The sequence below is a fragment of the Rattus norvegicus genome, chromosome X, assembly GCF_021556685.1.
Source record: "Rattus norvegicus strain SHRSP/BbbUtx chromosome X, alternate assembly SHRSP_T2T, whole genome shotgun sequence".
In the NCBI taxonomy this organism is placed as follows: domain Eukaryota; kingdom Metazoa; phylum Chordata; class Mammalia; order Rodentia; family Muridae; genus Rattus; species Rattus norvegicus.
The window spans coordinates 20,347,048-20,361,137 of NC_141554.1; the positions used below are offsets into that span (position 1 = coordinate 20,347,048).

Consider the following 14,090-nt stretch of genomic DNA (forward strand, 5'->3'; position numbering starts at 1 on the left):
TAGTTTCTTGCTTTTTCTAGGGTGTAGCTTGCCTCCTTATGTTTGGCTTTACCATTTATTATCCTTTGTAGTGCTGGATTTGTAGAAAGATATTGTGTATATTTGGTTTTGTCATGGAATATCTTGGTTTCTCCATCTACGTTAATTGAGAGTTTTGCAGGATACAGTAACCTGGGCTGGAATTTGTGTTCTCTTAGGGTCTGTATGACATCAGTCCAGGATCTTCTGGCCTTCATAGTTTCTGGCGAAAAGTCTGGTGTGATTCTGATAGGTCTGCCTTTATATGTTAATTGACCTTTTTCCCTTACTGCTTTTAATATTCTTTCTTTATTTTGTGCGTTTGGTGTTTTGACTATTATGTGACGGGAGGTGTTTCTTTTCTGGTCCAATCTATTTGGAGTTCTGTAGGCTTCTTGTATGCCTATGGGTATCTCTTTTTTTAGGTTAGGGATGTTTTCTTCTATGATTTTAAATATATGTTGAAGATATTTACTGGTCCTTTGAGCTGGGAGTCTTCACTCTCTTCTATACCCATTTTCCTTAGGTTTGATCTTCTCATTGAGTCCTGGATTTCCTGTATGTTTTGGACCAGTAGCTTTTTCCGCTTTACATTATTTTTGACAGTTGAGTCATTGATTTCTATGGAATCTACTGCTCCTGAGATTCTCTCTTCCATCTCTTGTATTCTGTTGTGAAGCTTGTATCTACAGCTCCTTGTCTCTTCCTTTGGTTTTCTATATGCAGGGTTGTTCCCATGTGTTCTTTCTTGATTGCTTCTATTTCCATTTTTAATTCCTTCAACTGTTTGATTGTGTTTTCCTGGAATTCTTTCAGGGATTTTTGCGATTCCTCTCTGTAGGCTTCTACTTGTTTATTAATGTTTTCCTGTGTTTCTCTAAGGGAGTTCTTCACGTCTTTCTTGAAGTCCTCCAGCATCATGATCAAATATGATTTTGAAACTAGATCTTGCTTTTCTGGTGTCTTTGGATATTCCGTGTTTGCTTTGGTGGGAGAATTGGGCTCCGATGATGCCATGTAGTCTTCGTTTCTGTTGCTTGGGTTCCTGCGCTTGCCTTTCGCCATCAGATTATCTCTAGTGTTACTTTGTTCTGGTATTTCTGACAGTGGCTAGACTGTCCTATAAGCCTGTGTGTCAGGAGTGCTGTAGACCTGTTTCCTGTTTTGTTTAAGCCAGTTATGGGGACAGAGTGTTCTGCTTTCCGGCGTGTAGTTTTTCCTCTCTACAGGTCTTCAGCTGTTCCTGTGGGCCTGTGTCTTGAGTTCACCAGGCAGGTCTCTTGCAGCAGAAAAGTTGGTCTTACCTATGGTCCCAAGGCTCAAGTTCGTTCGTGGGGTCCTACCTATGAGCTCTCCGTGGCGGCAGCAACCAGGAAGATCTGCGCTGCCCTTTCCGGGAGCTTCTGTGTACCAGGGTTCCAGATGGCATTTGGTGTTTTCCTCTGGCGTCAGAAATGTGTGCAGAGTGCAGTCTCTTCTGGTTTCCCAGGCGTGTCTGCCTCTCTGAAGGTTTAGCTCTCCCTCCCACGGGATTTGGGTGCAGAGAACTGTTTATCCGGTAGATCCCTTCAGGTTCTGGCGGTGTCTCAGATGCAGCGGACCTGCTGCTCTTGGGCCCTCCTCTACGGGAACTCAGAGTCCTTATACAGTTTCCTCTTGGGCCAGGGATGTGGGCAGGGTGGGCAGTGTTGGTGGTCTCTTCCGCTCTGCAGCCTCAGGAGTGCCCACCTGACCAGGTGGTGAGGTCTCTCTCCCACGGGGTTTGGGAGCAGAGAGCTGCTGCGGGCCGGGATCCGCGGGTTTGGGACTCCCGGTAACCCCAGGAAGTGCCTGGTCCTAGAGGAATTTTGCCTCTGTGTGTCCTGAGTTCACCAGGCAGGTCTCTTGCAGCAGAAAAGTTGGTCTTACCTGTGGTCCCGAGGCTCAAGTTCGCTCGTGGGGTGCTGACTACGAGCTCTCCACGGCGGCAGCTACCAGGAAGATCTGCTAAGGATAATTTTAGGTGTCCTGTTTTGTTTTGTTTTTTTCTTATTCCAATGAATTTGCCCATTGCACATTCTAACTCTGTGAAGAATTGAGGTGGAATTTTGATGGGGATTGCATTGAATCTGTAGATTGTTTTTGGCCAAATGGTCAGTTTTACTCTATTAACCCTGCCAATCCATGAACATGGGCGGTCTTTCCCTCTTCTCAGATCTTCAATTTCTTTCTTCAGAGATTTGAAGTTCTTGTCATACATATCTTTCACTTGCTTGGTTAGAGTCCCACCAAGGTATTTTATGTTTTTTGGGACTATTGTGAAGGGTGTCATTTCCCTTATTTCCTTCTCAGCCTGTTTATCCTTTGAATAGAGGAGCGCTACTGAATTGTTTGAGTTAATTTTATACCCAGCCAATTTGCTAACATTGTTTATCAGTCTTAGTAGTTCTCTGGTGGAACTTTTAGGGTCACAGAAGTATACATCTGCAAATAGTGATATTTTGATGTCTTCCCTTCCAGTTTGTATTTTTTGACCTCCATTTGTTGTCTGATTGCTCTGGCTATGACTTCAAGTACTATACTGAATAAGTAGGGAGAGAGTGGGCTACCTTGTCTACTACCTGATTTTAGTGGGATTGCTTCAAGTTTCTCTCCACTTAGTTTAATGTTAGCTACTGGTTTAGTGTATATTGCTTTTACACTGTTTAGGTATGGGCCTTGAATTCCTGATATTTCCAGGACATTTATCATGAAGGGGTGTTGAATTTCGTCAAATGCTTTCTCAGCATCTAATGAAATTATCATGTGGCTTTTCTCTTTGAGTTTGTTTATATACTGAATTACGTTGATGGATTTCCACATATTGAACCATCCCTGCATCCCTGGGATGAAACCTACTGGATCATGATGGATGATCGTTTTGATGTGTTCTGGGATTCGGTTTGCAAGAATTTTATTGAGTATTTTTGCATAGATATTCATAAGGGAAATTGGTCTGAAGTTCTCTTTCTTCATTGGGTCTTTGCATGGTTTATGTGTAAGTGTAATTGTGGCTTCATAGAAGGAATTGGGTAGTGCTCTGTCTGTTTCTATTTTGTGGAAAAGTTTAGACAGTATTGGTATGAGGTCTTCTATGAAGGTCTGATAGAATTCTGCACTAAACCCATATGTTTATAGGCTCTTTTTGTTCAGAGACTTTTAATAAATGCTTCTGGTTCTTTAGGAGTTATGGTGATGTTTACATGGTTTATCTGATTCTGAGTTAACTTTGGTACCTCATATATGTCTAGAAGATTGTCCATTTCCTCCAGATTTTCACAGTTTTGTTTAATATAGCCTTTTGTAGTAGGATCTGATGATTCTTTGAATTTCTTCCGATTCTGTTGTTATATCTCCCTTTTCATTTCTGATTTTGTTAATTTGGATACACTCTCTGTGCCCTCAGCTTAGTCTGAGGACTTATCTATCTTGTTGATTTTTTTCAAAGAACCAGCTCCTGGTTTTGTTGATTCTTTGTATGGTCCACTTTGTTTCTACTTGGTTGATTTCGGCCCTGAGTTTATTTCCTGCCTTCTACTCCTTTGGGTGTATTTGCTTCTTTTTCTTCTTGAGCTTGTAAGTCTGCTGTCAATCTGCTAATGTATGCTCTTTCCTGTTTCTTTTTGGAGGCACTCAGATCTATGAGTTTTCTCCTTAGCACTTCTTTCATTGTGTCCCATATTTTTGGGTATGTTGTACCTTCATTTTCATTAAATTCTAGAAAGTCTTTATTTTCTTTCTTTATTTCTTCCTAGACCAGGTTATCATTGAATAGAGCTTTGTTCAACTCCGATGTCTATGTGGGCTTTCTGATGCTATTGTTGTTATTGTAGACCAGCCTTAGTCTGTGGTGGTCTGATAGGATGCATGGGATTATATCAATCTTCTTGTTGAGGCCTGTTTTGTGACCGATTTTATGATCAGTTTTTTAGAAGGTACAGTGAGGTACTGAGAAGAAGTATATTCTTTTGTTTTAGGATGAAATGTTCTATAAATATCTGTTAAGTCCATTTGGATCATAACTTCTGTTAGTTTCTCTATGTCTCTGTTTAATTTCTGTTTCCATGATCTGTCCATTGATGAGAGTGGGGTGTTGAAATCTCCTACTATTATTGTGTGCAGTTCAGTGTGTGCTTTGAGCTTTAGTAAGGTTACCATTATGAATGTAGGTGACTTTCTATTTGGAGCCTAGACATTTAGGATTGAGAGTCAATATTGGTGGATGTTTCCTTTGATGAATATGAAGTGTCCTTCATTACCTTTTTTGATAATTTTGGTTGAAAGTCTATTTTATTCGATATTAGAATAGCTACTCCAGCTTGTTTCTTCCGACCATTTGCTTTTAAAGTTGTTTTCTAGCCTTTTACTCTGAGGTAGTGTCCGACTCTGTCTCTGAGGTGTGTTTGCTGTATGCAGCAATATGCTGGGTGCTCCTTGTGTATCCAGTCTATTAGTCTATGTCTTTTTATTGAGGAACTGAGTCCACTGATTCTAAGAGATATTAAGGAATAATGATTCTCGCTTCCTGTTATTTTTCTTTTTAGAAGTGTAATGATGTTTGTGTGTCTCTCTTCTTTTGGTTTAGTTGCAAGGAGATTATTTTCTTGCTTTCTCTAGTGTGTAGTTTCCCTGTTTGTGTTGGAGTTTTCCATCCATTATCCACTGTAGGCTTGGATTTGTGGAAAGATATTGTATATATTTGGTATTGTCATGGAAAGCTTGATTTCTCCATCTATGGTAATTGAGAGTTTTGCTGGGCATAGTATCCTGGGCTAGCATTTGTGTTCTGTTAGGGTCTGTATGACATCTGTCCAGGATCTTCTGGCATTCATAGTCTCTGGTGAGAAGTCTGGTGTAACTCCGATATGTCTGCCTTTATATGTTACTTGACCTTTTTCCCTTGCTGCTTTTAATAATCTTTCTTTGGTTTGTTCATTTGGTGTTTTAACTATTATGTGACAAGAGAAATTACTTTTCTGTTGAATCTATTTGGAGTTCTGTAGGCTTCTTGTATGTTTATGAACCTCTCTGTCTTTAGGTTAGGGAAGTTTTCTTCTATGATTTTGTTGAAGATACTTACTGGTCCTTTGAGTTGGGAGCCTTCACTCTCTTCTATACCTATTAACCTTAGGTTTGATCTTTTCATTGTGTCCTGGATTTCCTGGATATTTTGGGTTAGGAGATTTTTGCATTTTACATTTTCTTTGACTGTCGTGTCAATGTTTCTATGGTATGTTTTTCTTCTGAGATCGTCTCTTCTATCTCTTGTATTTTGTTGGTGATGCTTGTATCTTTGACTCCTGATCTCTTTCCTAGGTTTTCTATCTCCAGGGTTGTCTCCCTTTGTGCTTTCTTTATTGTTTCTATTTCCATTTGTAAATCCTGGTTGGTTTTGTTCATTTCCTTCACCTGTTTGTGTTTTCCCATAATTCCTTAAGCGACTCTGTATGTTGATGCCATTATTTAGGTACACGATAGAATATGGCCTGTCATTCGATGTAGGAAGGATGGGCAGGAGAAATTTTTTAAAGAAGAGGAGGAGATTGGAGTGAGAGAACCAGCCTAGAGAACATGGAGGCAGATGTTAAGATTCCTCTCTGCACATTTACAGGTTGTTATGAATATTCTTAAGGGATTTATATGTACAGGGCTTTGTATGTCTAGGTGGGCAATTACATATTATCAATTGTACCAGAACTTATTGTGTTGTGTGTTCTTTCATGTGGTGACTTAATTGGGTCCAAGAGAGTACATGGTGGTGGCAGGACACTGGGCTGCCACGGAATTGGAATGTGTATGTCTGGCATGGTGGCAAACTGCCTTGGGAACTAGGCTGCTAGAGAGATTGTTGCCAGGGTCAGAGAGTAGCCATCGGCAGTGTGATATGGGATGGAGCAAAGCAAGTGAGATGCTTTGCTGACAGAGATGAAGACATCTACCAGATATCTTGGGACACTGAGTTGTCGAACCTATTGCAGAATAAAAGAATGCCATTTTTATTTTTTATATTTTTATGGCAACAGGATTCTTTAAGGGATTTATGCGTTTCCACTTTAAGGGCTTCTACTCATTTACTTGTGTTGTCCTGCATTTCTTTAAGGGAGTTATTTATGTCCTTCTTAACGTCCTCCACCATCGTCATAAAATGAGATTGTAAATCCAAATCTTGCTTTTCCAGTGAGTTTGGATAACCAGTGTTTGCTTTGGTGGGAGATCTGGGCTCTGATGGTGCCAAGTTGTCTTGGTTTCTGTTGCTTAGGTTCCTGTGCTTGCCTCTTGCCATCAGGTTGTCTCTGGTGTTAGCTTGTCTTGTTTTCTCTGACAGTGGCTTGATCCTCCTGTAGGCCTGTATGTCAACACTCCTGTACACAAGTTTTCCTTTAGGTGGATCTGGGAACAGAGAGCTGTTCCTGGGTTTGTGTGACCTGGAGACACAGTTAGATTGCTTGGTACAGAAGAATTGGTCTTACCTCTGCTTTCAGGTGTGTAGGTGCTCCTGGTGACTGGATTTCAGCTCTTGGGGTATGCAGAAACCCCAAGGGTACTGCCCCTGACTACTCCTAGGTCCCAGTGCCCAGAGAGCACAGATTTCACTAGGTATTTCCTCTTGGGTCAGGAATGTGGGCAGAAAATAGTTGTCTCCCCAGAAGTCTCAGGATTTTCTGCATGTCTGAGTGTCCAACTCTCTCCACAAATGAGATTTGGGTGGGATAGATTCAGTCCAGTTCCGGGTGCAAGAAGAAACCAGCCACTTCCTGCTGCTGACTGCTCCTATATTCCTATATCCAGAGGCAGGATGCAGTTTCCTCTTGTCCATGAATGTGAGGGTAAGTAGGCAAAAGTGGTGGTCTGCCCTGAGGTCTCAGGATTGTCTGTACTTCTGGGTATTCAGCTCCCTCCCCCACAGAATTTGGGTGCAGAGACCTGTGGGATAGGAACAGATCAGGTCTGGCACAGCCAGAAACCAGAAGTACCCTGTCCCCGAGGACTTCTGCTTTTGTGTATCCTGAAGTCACCAGGTAGGAATGTTGGAGCAGAAAAGTTGGTCTTACCTCTGTTCTCAGGTGTGTAGGCACTCCTGTCAACTGGCTTTCAGCCCTCAGCACAGGCAGAAACCCGAAGGTTCCTGCTCCTGACTGCCCCTAGGTCCCTGTGCCCAGAGGGCACTGATGGCACTAGACAATTTTGTCTTGGGTCAGCGATATGGGCAGAGGATAGCCTGCTCTGAATTCACGGGAGTGTCTGAATTTCTGAGGGTCCATCACTCTCCCCAATTATTTCATAACTTCAAGTATTATTGCCTTAATGTGTGTCAACCTGATACAAGCTGCTTGTAGACCTGTTAATATAGTCATACTTTTATGATAAATTTAGATAAGGGACTGCTCTTTTACTGTTTATCATGTATGTATGCATTACTTTGTATATTTGCGGGGCAAGTAGGTATATAATTTCAGAAAGTTGAAGTCCTAAAAATATTATTAACAGAAGATGTAAGAATTTCTGCATGTTCTAATTTATTGTGTATCTTACTTTAAACTATTTGCCCTGAAGATTTAGAAAACAGTTTCTGAATTTTATTTGTTTTAGCTTGAATAACACACTTTAATGAGAACGGTTTCTTCAGGAAGTGTGCCTGCGAACTGAAGCTGTGTAGCCTCAGGACTTTGCTACCTGCTCCACAGGCTTCTGAGGACATTGCACTACCAACTCTCCAGTGCTCCTGAAGCATGGGCTGGACATGGTCTCTTCTGTGTGATGTCCCTGTGGTAGCTTAAGGGACTGGATGTGTATCAAGTGTTTAAACATTTTCAGCTTTCCATTCACCGAAGAGTTGTTCTTGTGAATTTGAGGGCTGTGTGCCTTCTGAGGTCCGAGAATCTTCACTGAATCTTTTTCCCAGTATGGACACGTCTTTGTGCTTCTTATTTTTGTAACAATGTGCAGTTTATGGGGATTCTGGTGTCCCACGGTACTTTTCATGATCTTGAGGTCTAGGCTGAAATATTTTGTCTGGAATTTTTGATCTGGTAAATTTGAGACGAATCCACTCAGTACCGATGAGAGATTCTGCGCCTTTCTTCACGGTCCATAGTTTGCCTGGAGGACTCTAGAATACTGAACACCTAACCTAGCCATAGGTGTGGTAATTCTCTTCAGATGCGGTGACTGCTGTGTCCACTCCGAATGTCCCCGCAGCCAGCAGTTTCTGAATTTTAAACTTGCTGACATCATGTAGCCAGCATTGCAGTTATTTGGGGATCAGAGATTACTATGATAATACATTTTATAAAGTGTAAGTAAACATTTTTTATATATATATAATAATTGCTCATTCTGATGTTTCTTTTTCTTTTTTTTTTTTTTTGGTGCTTTTTTTTGGAGCTGGGGACCGAACCCAGGGCCTTATGCTTCCTAGGCAAGCGCTCTACCACTGAGCTAAATCCCCAACCCGTCTAATGGTTCTTGTTTTCAACTAGTCATGGACATTCAGTAAGTGCTTTGGAACAATATTGAAATCTCTTAGCTCGTGTGTGTGTGTGTGTGTGTTACTTTAAAATTTGAATTCCACTGGGATTAGACGTTTATTGGAATATATGTATGTTTCAGGATATTTGATCTGCCATTCGTAAAACATTTTTACACTGAAAACACACAAACAAACAAAAAACCCCTACAGTGTAGGTTAACCACTGCCCAGTTCGCTCAGCTCCTTGTGCAATCAGCACCGCTGATCCGCCTCCTCCAAAAGCCCTGGCACTGAAGTGATGTCATCATTGGGGGCCAGCAATCACATCTGTTGATGCCCCGCCTTCTACAATGCCTGGGGTGAAAAGATGTCATCATTAGAAGCCAACAGTCATTTCTGTCGGTTCCCCTTCCCACTCTGAAGCCCTTGGGCAGAAAAAGGTGTCGCGATTGGGTGCCAAAACTCATTTCCATGATGACCGGGCCCCTCCCATAACCTCTGGCGCTGAATTGCTGTCATCATTAGTGGCCAATAAACATTTCCGTTGATGTCTCGCCCTGTCCCATAAGCCCTGTTGCGGAAACGATGTCATGATTGGGTGCCCAAACACATTTCCGTTTAAGTCCCGCCCCATGACATAAGCCCTGAGGCTGAAACAATGTCCCGATTGGGCGCCAACACTCATTTCCGTTAATGTCCCGCCTTCTCGTGGCCTTTAAATGCGGTCGGCTTTGGGCGGGACATCCATTTCGCCTGCTGCCTCCGGCTACTCCAGAGCTGCCTGAGGCCTTGCTGCTGAACGCCTGTGGTGTTCGTCTCTTCTGAGGTACTTTGGGACTGTGGGACTGTGTTGTGTGAACCCGCCCTGCCTCTCTGAGCAGGTGAGAAGGGCTGAGAGCCTTGTGCTGTTTAAGCGCCCGCCATGGCCGAAGCGCCCTCTCAAGTGCGACAGAACTATGACTGGCACTGCGAGGATGCCGTCAACACCCATATCCAGCTGCGGCTCTATGCCTCCTATGTGTACATGTCTATGGCCGTCTACTTTGACCGTGATGACGTGGCCCTGGGAAACTTCAAGCGTTTCTTCTTGAGCAAGTCACACGAATGCCAGGCCAAGGCTGAGGTGTTCATGCACCTGCAGAATACGCGTGGAGGCTGCCTCTCCCTTCATGACATCGCGAGACCGGAACGCGACAGCTGGCATGGCGGCAGTCAGGCCATGGAGTGCGCCTTGCACATGGAGATGATGATCAACCAGAGTCTGCTGAACATGCACGAAGTAGCCAAGGAAAAAGGCGACGCCCAACTCTGCCACTTCCTGGAGCAAAACTTCCTGAACCAGCAGGTCGAAGTTCTGAAGGAGGTGGGCGGCTACCTGACCAACCTGCGCCAGATGGGAGCCCAGGAGCACAGCTTGGCCGAATACCTCTTTGACAAGCTCAGCCTGTCCTAAAGCTTCAAGTGGACTGAACTGGGTTGTCCCCCACTGCCTTGGGGTCTTCCTCCGTTCATTACACCTGATGGTCATGTTGATTTTGAAGCAAAGTTCACTTATTTACTCTTTCTGTTTGACTGTTGTTTGAAATAAAAAGCGTTTGTTTGCAGCAAATGAAAGTATCAAGTGGATGTTTAAACTCTTAACTTTAGCGAACTGGGTGTAGTTTACCTGTCATAGTGCTTACCTAGTTAGTATTCAGGAAACCGTGGAATGATCCCATCCATGGCAATAAACAAGGATACGGTGGTGCACACCTGAAATCATAGCACTGTGGAGATGGAGGCAGGAATGTCTAACGTTCAATGCTATCATCTGCCTTACAGCAAGGTGGAGGCCCTCCTGAGCTATAGGAGACAGTCGCATAAAATTACGACACCACCAAAAATCTCTCTCACTGTGGGGAAAAATATGGATTCACTGGAGACTTTAAATAGATGGTCAGGAGTATAACTGGGATGACAGGATAGGAGGGTGGGAGGGTGGTGTGTAGGAAGGGGAGACTAAGAAGGCAGCAACCAGGAAGTAAAGTGAATAAATAAATTCTTTTAAAGAATAGAGGTGGGCATCTAGGCCATCAACTGACTTCTGTGGGAAGAACGAAGAATGGATTTCTAGGAAAAGCCAAAAACAAACACATAAGAAAAGTGACAACAGCAGGCCCTGGAGATTTAAATTAATGGGAAGAAGGCCAAAGCCCCAAAGAGAGAAAAGAAAATCAATGACAAACTATATTAGAACATACTTTTAAAGAGCCTCCATCAAGAGGATGGAAGGACTTATCAGGTAGGAGTCCCCTAGGAGCCTCCCAGTCAGGTGCTTAACAGGCTTCCGGGCATTTTACCTTTCAGGGTCCCTTACCTGTTTTCCTGAGGCATAGCATTTCTACGAGCTTTTAGCAGTTCACACCTGTCGATATGTTCTGGGGGAGAAAGACACATCCCTAGTGGCTGCTCTGAAAGGCGTCATCCCTGCTTTCCTAGTTAATAATTTTAAGATAATTGACCCTCCCTAATACGCACTCTCAGAAATCACCAGAGACTGCCAATAGGTTTGCTAGTGATGATTTCCGTGCCTGCCTACAAATGTAAGGGTGTTTTAGGGTGTCAGAAAAGACTTTCATGAGTGGGCCATTAGGGCCTACCCAGAGTGAATCTGTAGCCTCAGTTGGCCATGTAGATCTAGGGCACAGAGCAGCAACATGATGTTCGCGTACTAACACAAAAATGTTAAATTACGAGAATAAATATAACCCCTTAAGGCAAGCCCTGTCCTGCCAAGGTTGAACTGTCAGTTTAGGGGTTTGTTGGGGGGATAGGTAAGGGGGGTTGATGGGGATGGGAATACCCATATTGAAGGGGAGCAGGAGGGGTTAGGGGGCTGATGGACCAGAAATGGGGAAAGAGAATAATATTTGAAATGTAAATAAGAAATACCCAATTTAAAAAGAGTATGGAAAATAAATAAGTAATAAAAAAGAGATATGAGTTCTCAAAAAAAAATAAATAACAGTTTCACTCCCTTGTTGAAAAACATATATAAAACCCCTTCAGAAAACAGAACGGACAAAATAGTTGGGCAACATTGTCCTCATTTCAGGAGAATGGGTAAGTATATCATCCAAAGAAACAAACATAATTTTTTTGCAGACTTTACCATTGTAGGGTTGTGGGGGCCTTTGACTGCTCTGCCATAGGGCAGGGCCACTCAGGGAGGCAGGCTGCAGGGAGTTGACCTTGCTTGCCCCAGGTGTTAGGCCACCAGGAAATTCCAGATGTGAAGAAGCACAGCCTGAGGTCTGGGGGGACAGCCAAATCTGGCTTGAGTGTCCAGAGGGCTCCCCAGAGGATGGGGCCATCTGGTTCTCAGGCTCTCAGACACTCAGGCGCTGCTGGAAGCCTCAGTGGAGCTGAGAAGGGAGTGGGGGCCTGGGTGCTGGATCTAGTCTGGGGCTGGGGTGGGGGAAGTAATGTCTAGCTGGTCCCTCTGGGGAGTTCTTGGCTTGATGCTGGCAGACTTGGTGGATGGCTTAGGCTGCGTCTTGATGTCAGCCTTATCTGGGGGCACAGAGAGGTATTCTTCAGGATTTAGTCTAACTTTAAAAGTCAGGTAGTTTCCCCATAACATTGTTTAGGAAGTGCCAGGGAGCGGGAATACTCAGGGAGCCCCACGCACTTAGAAAGGAAGGGGAGGGGTGGCAAAATGATTGTGGTAGGGGTGAAGGGTGGGGGTTAGTGAGCATGATATAAATGAATAAGTAAAAATTATTAATTATAGAAAATGTCACAATCTCTTCAGAGAGGCCAGGCAATCACTTAATTGTGACTCCTTGTAAAAGAAAAAAGTAAATGACATATTTCTGACACATAATGACCCAGAATATGCACTACTCCTTCAAAACAGAAGGATGTGGACATAGTGAGGAAAATTTTGGACCAAAGCAACACTGAGACCCAGCAGGACAAATGCCAACCCTGTGTCCCCATGGCTGCTTGCTAAGGGCTCACACTGCTCTGCCCTTCCGGCTTGGCTGCCTATAGCATAGTTTCTGCCTCTGGGGCTGGTTTCATCCACCGTATTCAGCAGGACTGACTAGATAGTAACTGTACTGGCACCTCCAACTTCTTGGGGTCTCCGTGTCTACTCAGCTTCATGGAAGGGCTGCTTAGGGCCCATGTCTCTCAGGTCCCTCATACCTGAACTTCTCTGTCACACACTGCCTAACCCCAGTAGCTCTCTGAAACTACGAAGGAAAAATCCCTGACCCCTTTACTCTCCCAGGTTTATTTGACTTTAAAGCCATCAGGACAATAGTGCCAAGTTCAGCTGTCAGCCTGGGAGAACCTTGGCTCCCTTTTGCCACCTTAACAGCTTTATCTGTTGTCAATTTATAGTGTCAGAATTTTTTCAGACACTTTTTTTCAGAAGACAAAAGCTTGCCTGAATGGGGCCTGGCTTCACGAGCACCATATTCTTAGATCTGTGCATGTCAGGTGTTTGGGTAAGTGCATCAATGTCTCCAACAATGACAGCCACAAGCACATGCATTGACAGTAACAATACTAAGCCTGACACTCTCCCTGTCTTACACATTTTGTATGTAGTTCTGCCCTTTTTTCTAGTTTTTATTGAAAACCTGCATAAGAATGATTATTAATAATCGTGTGGCAGACTCAATATTAGCCTATCTTGAAATGACTTTCACAGTCCATTACTTTTATATTTAGCCCCAGGTAACTTCTTAGTACATTGGCAGAATGCAGCTTCATTTGTGCCAAAATTGCATAGTAATGGCCTCCAGAGCAGTTACTAACACTTTTCCTCCCGAGACCTCTTGAACTGGGCTTCCACAGTAGCCACGACTCTCAGAAGTACAGAGTTCCAAGGTCCTACTTGAACTCTGCTCACAGAGTTCAACTGCTTTTACAGTCCAAAGTGTTTCACTGTCTTAAATAAACAACAACAAAATACCAAACCATAGAAAACAATAATTCTAGCTATTTTTCAGTATTCAATGACAAACTATATTAGAACATACTTTTAAAGAGCCTCCATCAAGAGGATGGAAGGACTTATCAGGCAGGAGACCCTAGGAGCCTCCCAGTCAGGTGCTTAACAGGCTTCCAGGGCATTTTACCTTTCAGGGTCCCTTACCTGTTTTCCTGAGGCATAGCATTTCTACGAGCTTTTAGCAGTTCATACCTGTCGATATGTTCTGGGGGAGAAAGACACATCCCTAGTGGCTGCTCTGAAAGGCGTCATCCCTGCTTTCCTAGTTAATAATTTTAAGATAATTGACCCTCCCTAATACACAGTCTCAGAAATCACCAGAGACTGCCAATAGGTTTGCTAGTGATGATTTCCATGCCTGCCTACAAATGTAAGGGTGTTTTAGGGTGTCAGAAAAGACTTTCATGAGTGGGCCATTAGGGCCTACCCAGAGTGAATCTGTAGCCTCAGTTGGCCATATAGATCTAGGGCACAGAGCAGCGACATGATGTTCGCGTACTAACACAAAAATGTTAAATTACGAGAATAAATATAACCCCTTAAGGCAAGCCCTTTCCTGCCAAGGTTGAACTGTCAGTT

At 43.4% G+C, this 14,090-nt stretch overlaps 1 protein-coding gene and 1 pseudogene across 1 annotated transcript; one reads left to right on the plus strand and one right to left on the minus strand.

Moving 5' to 3' along the window:
* Positions 1-7,695: 7,695 nt before the first annotated feature.
* On the minus strand, positions 7,696-8,979 carry Mrpl30-ps8 (mitochondrial ribosomal protein L30, pseudogene 8; annotated as a pseudogene).
* Positions 8,980-9,283: 304 nt separating this feature from the next.
* On the plus strand, positions 9,284-10,118 carry Fthl17b (ferritin, heavy polypeptide-like 17, member B). The gene is given in 1 exon segment (NM_001110367.1): positions 9,284-10,118. A coding segment is annotated over 1 exon segment (531 nt). The 5' UTR covers positions 9,284-9,428; the 3' UTR covers positions 9,960-10,118.
* Positions 10,119-14,090: the final 3,972 nt, after the last annotated feature.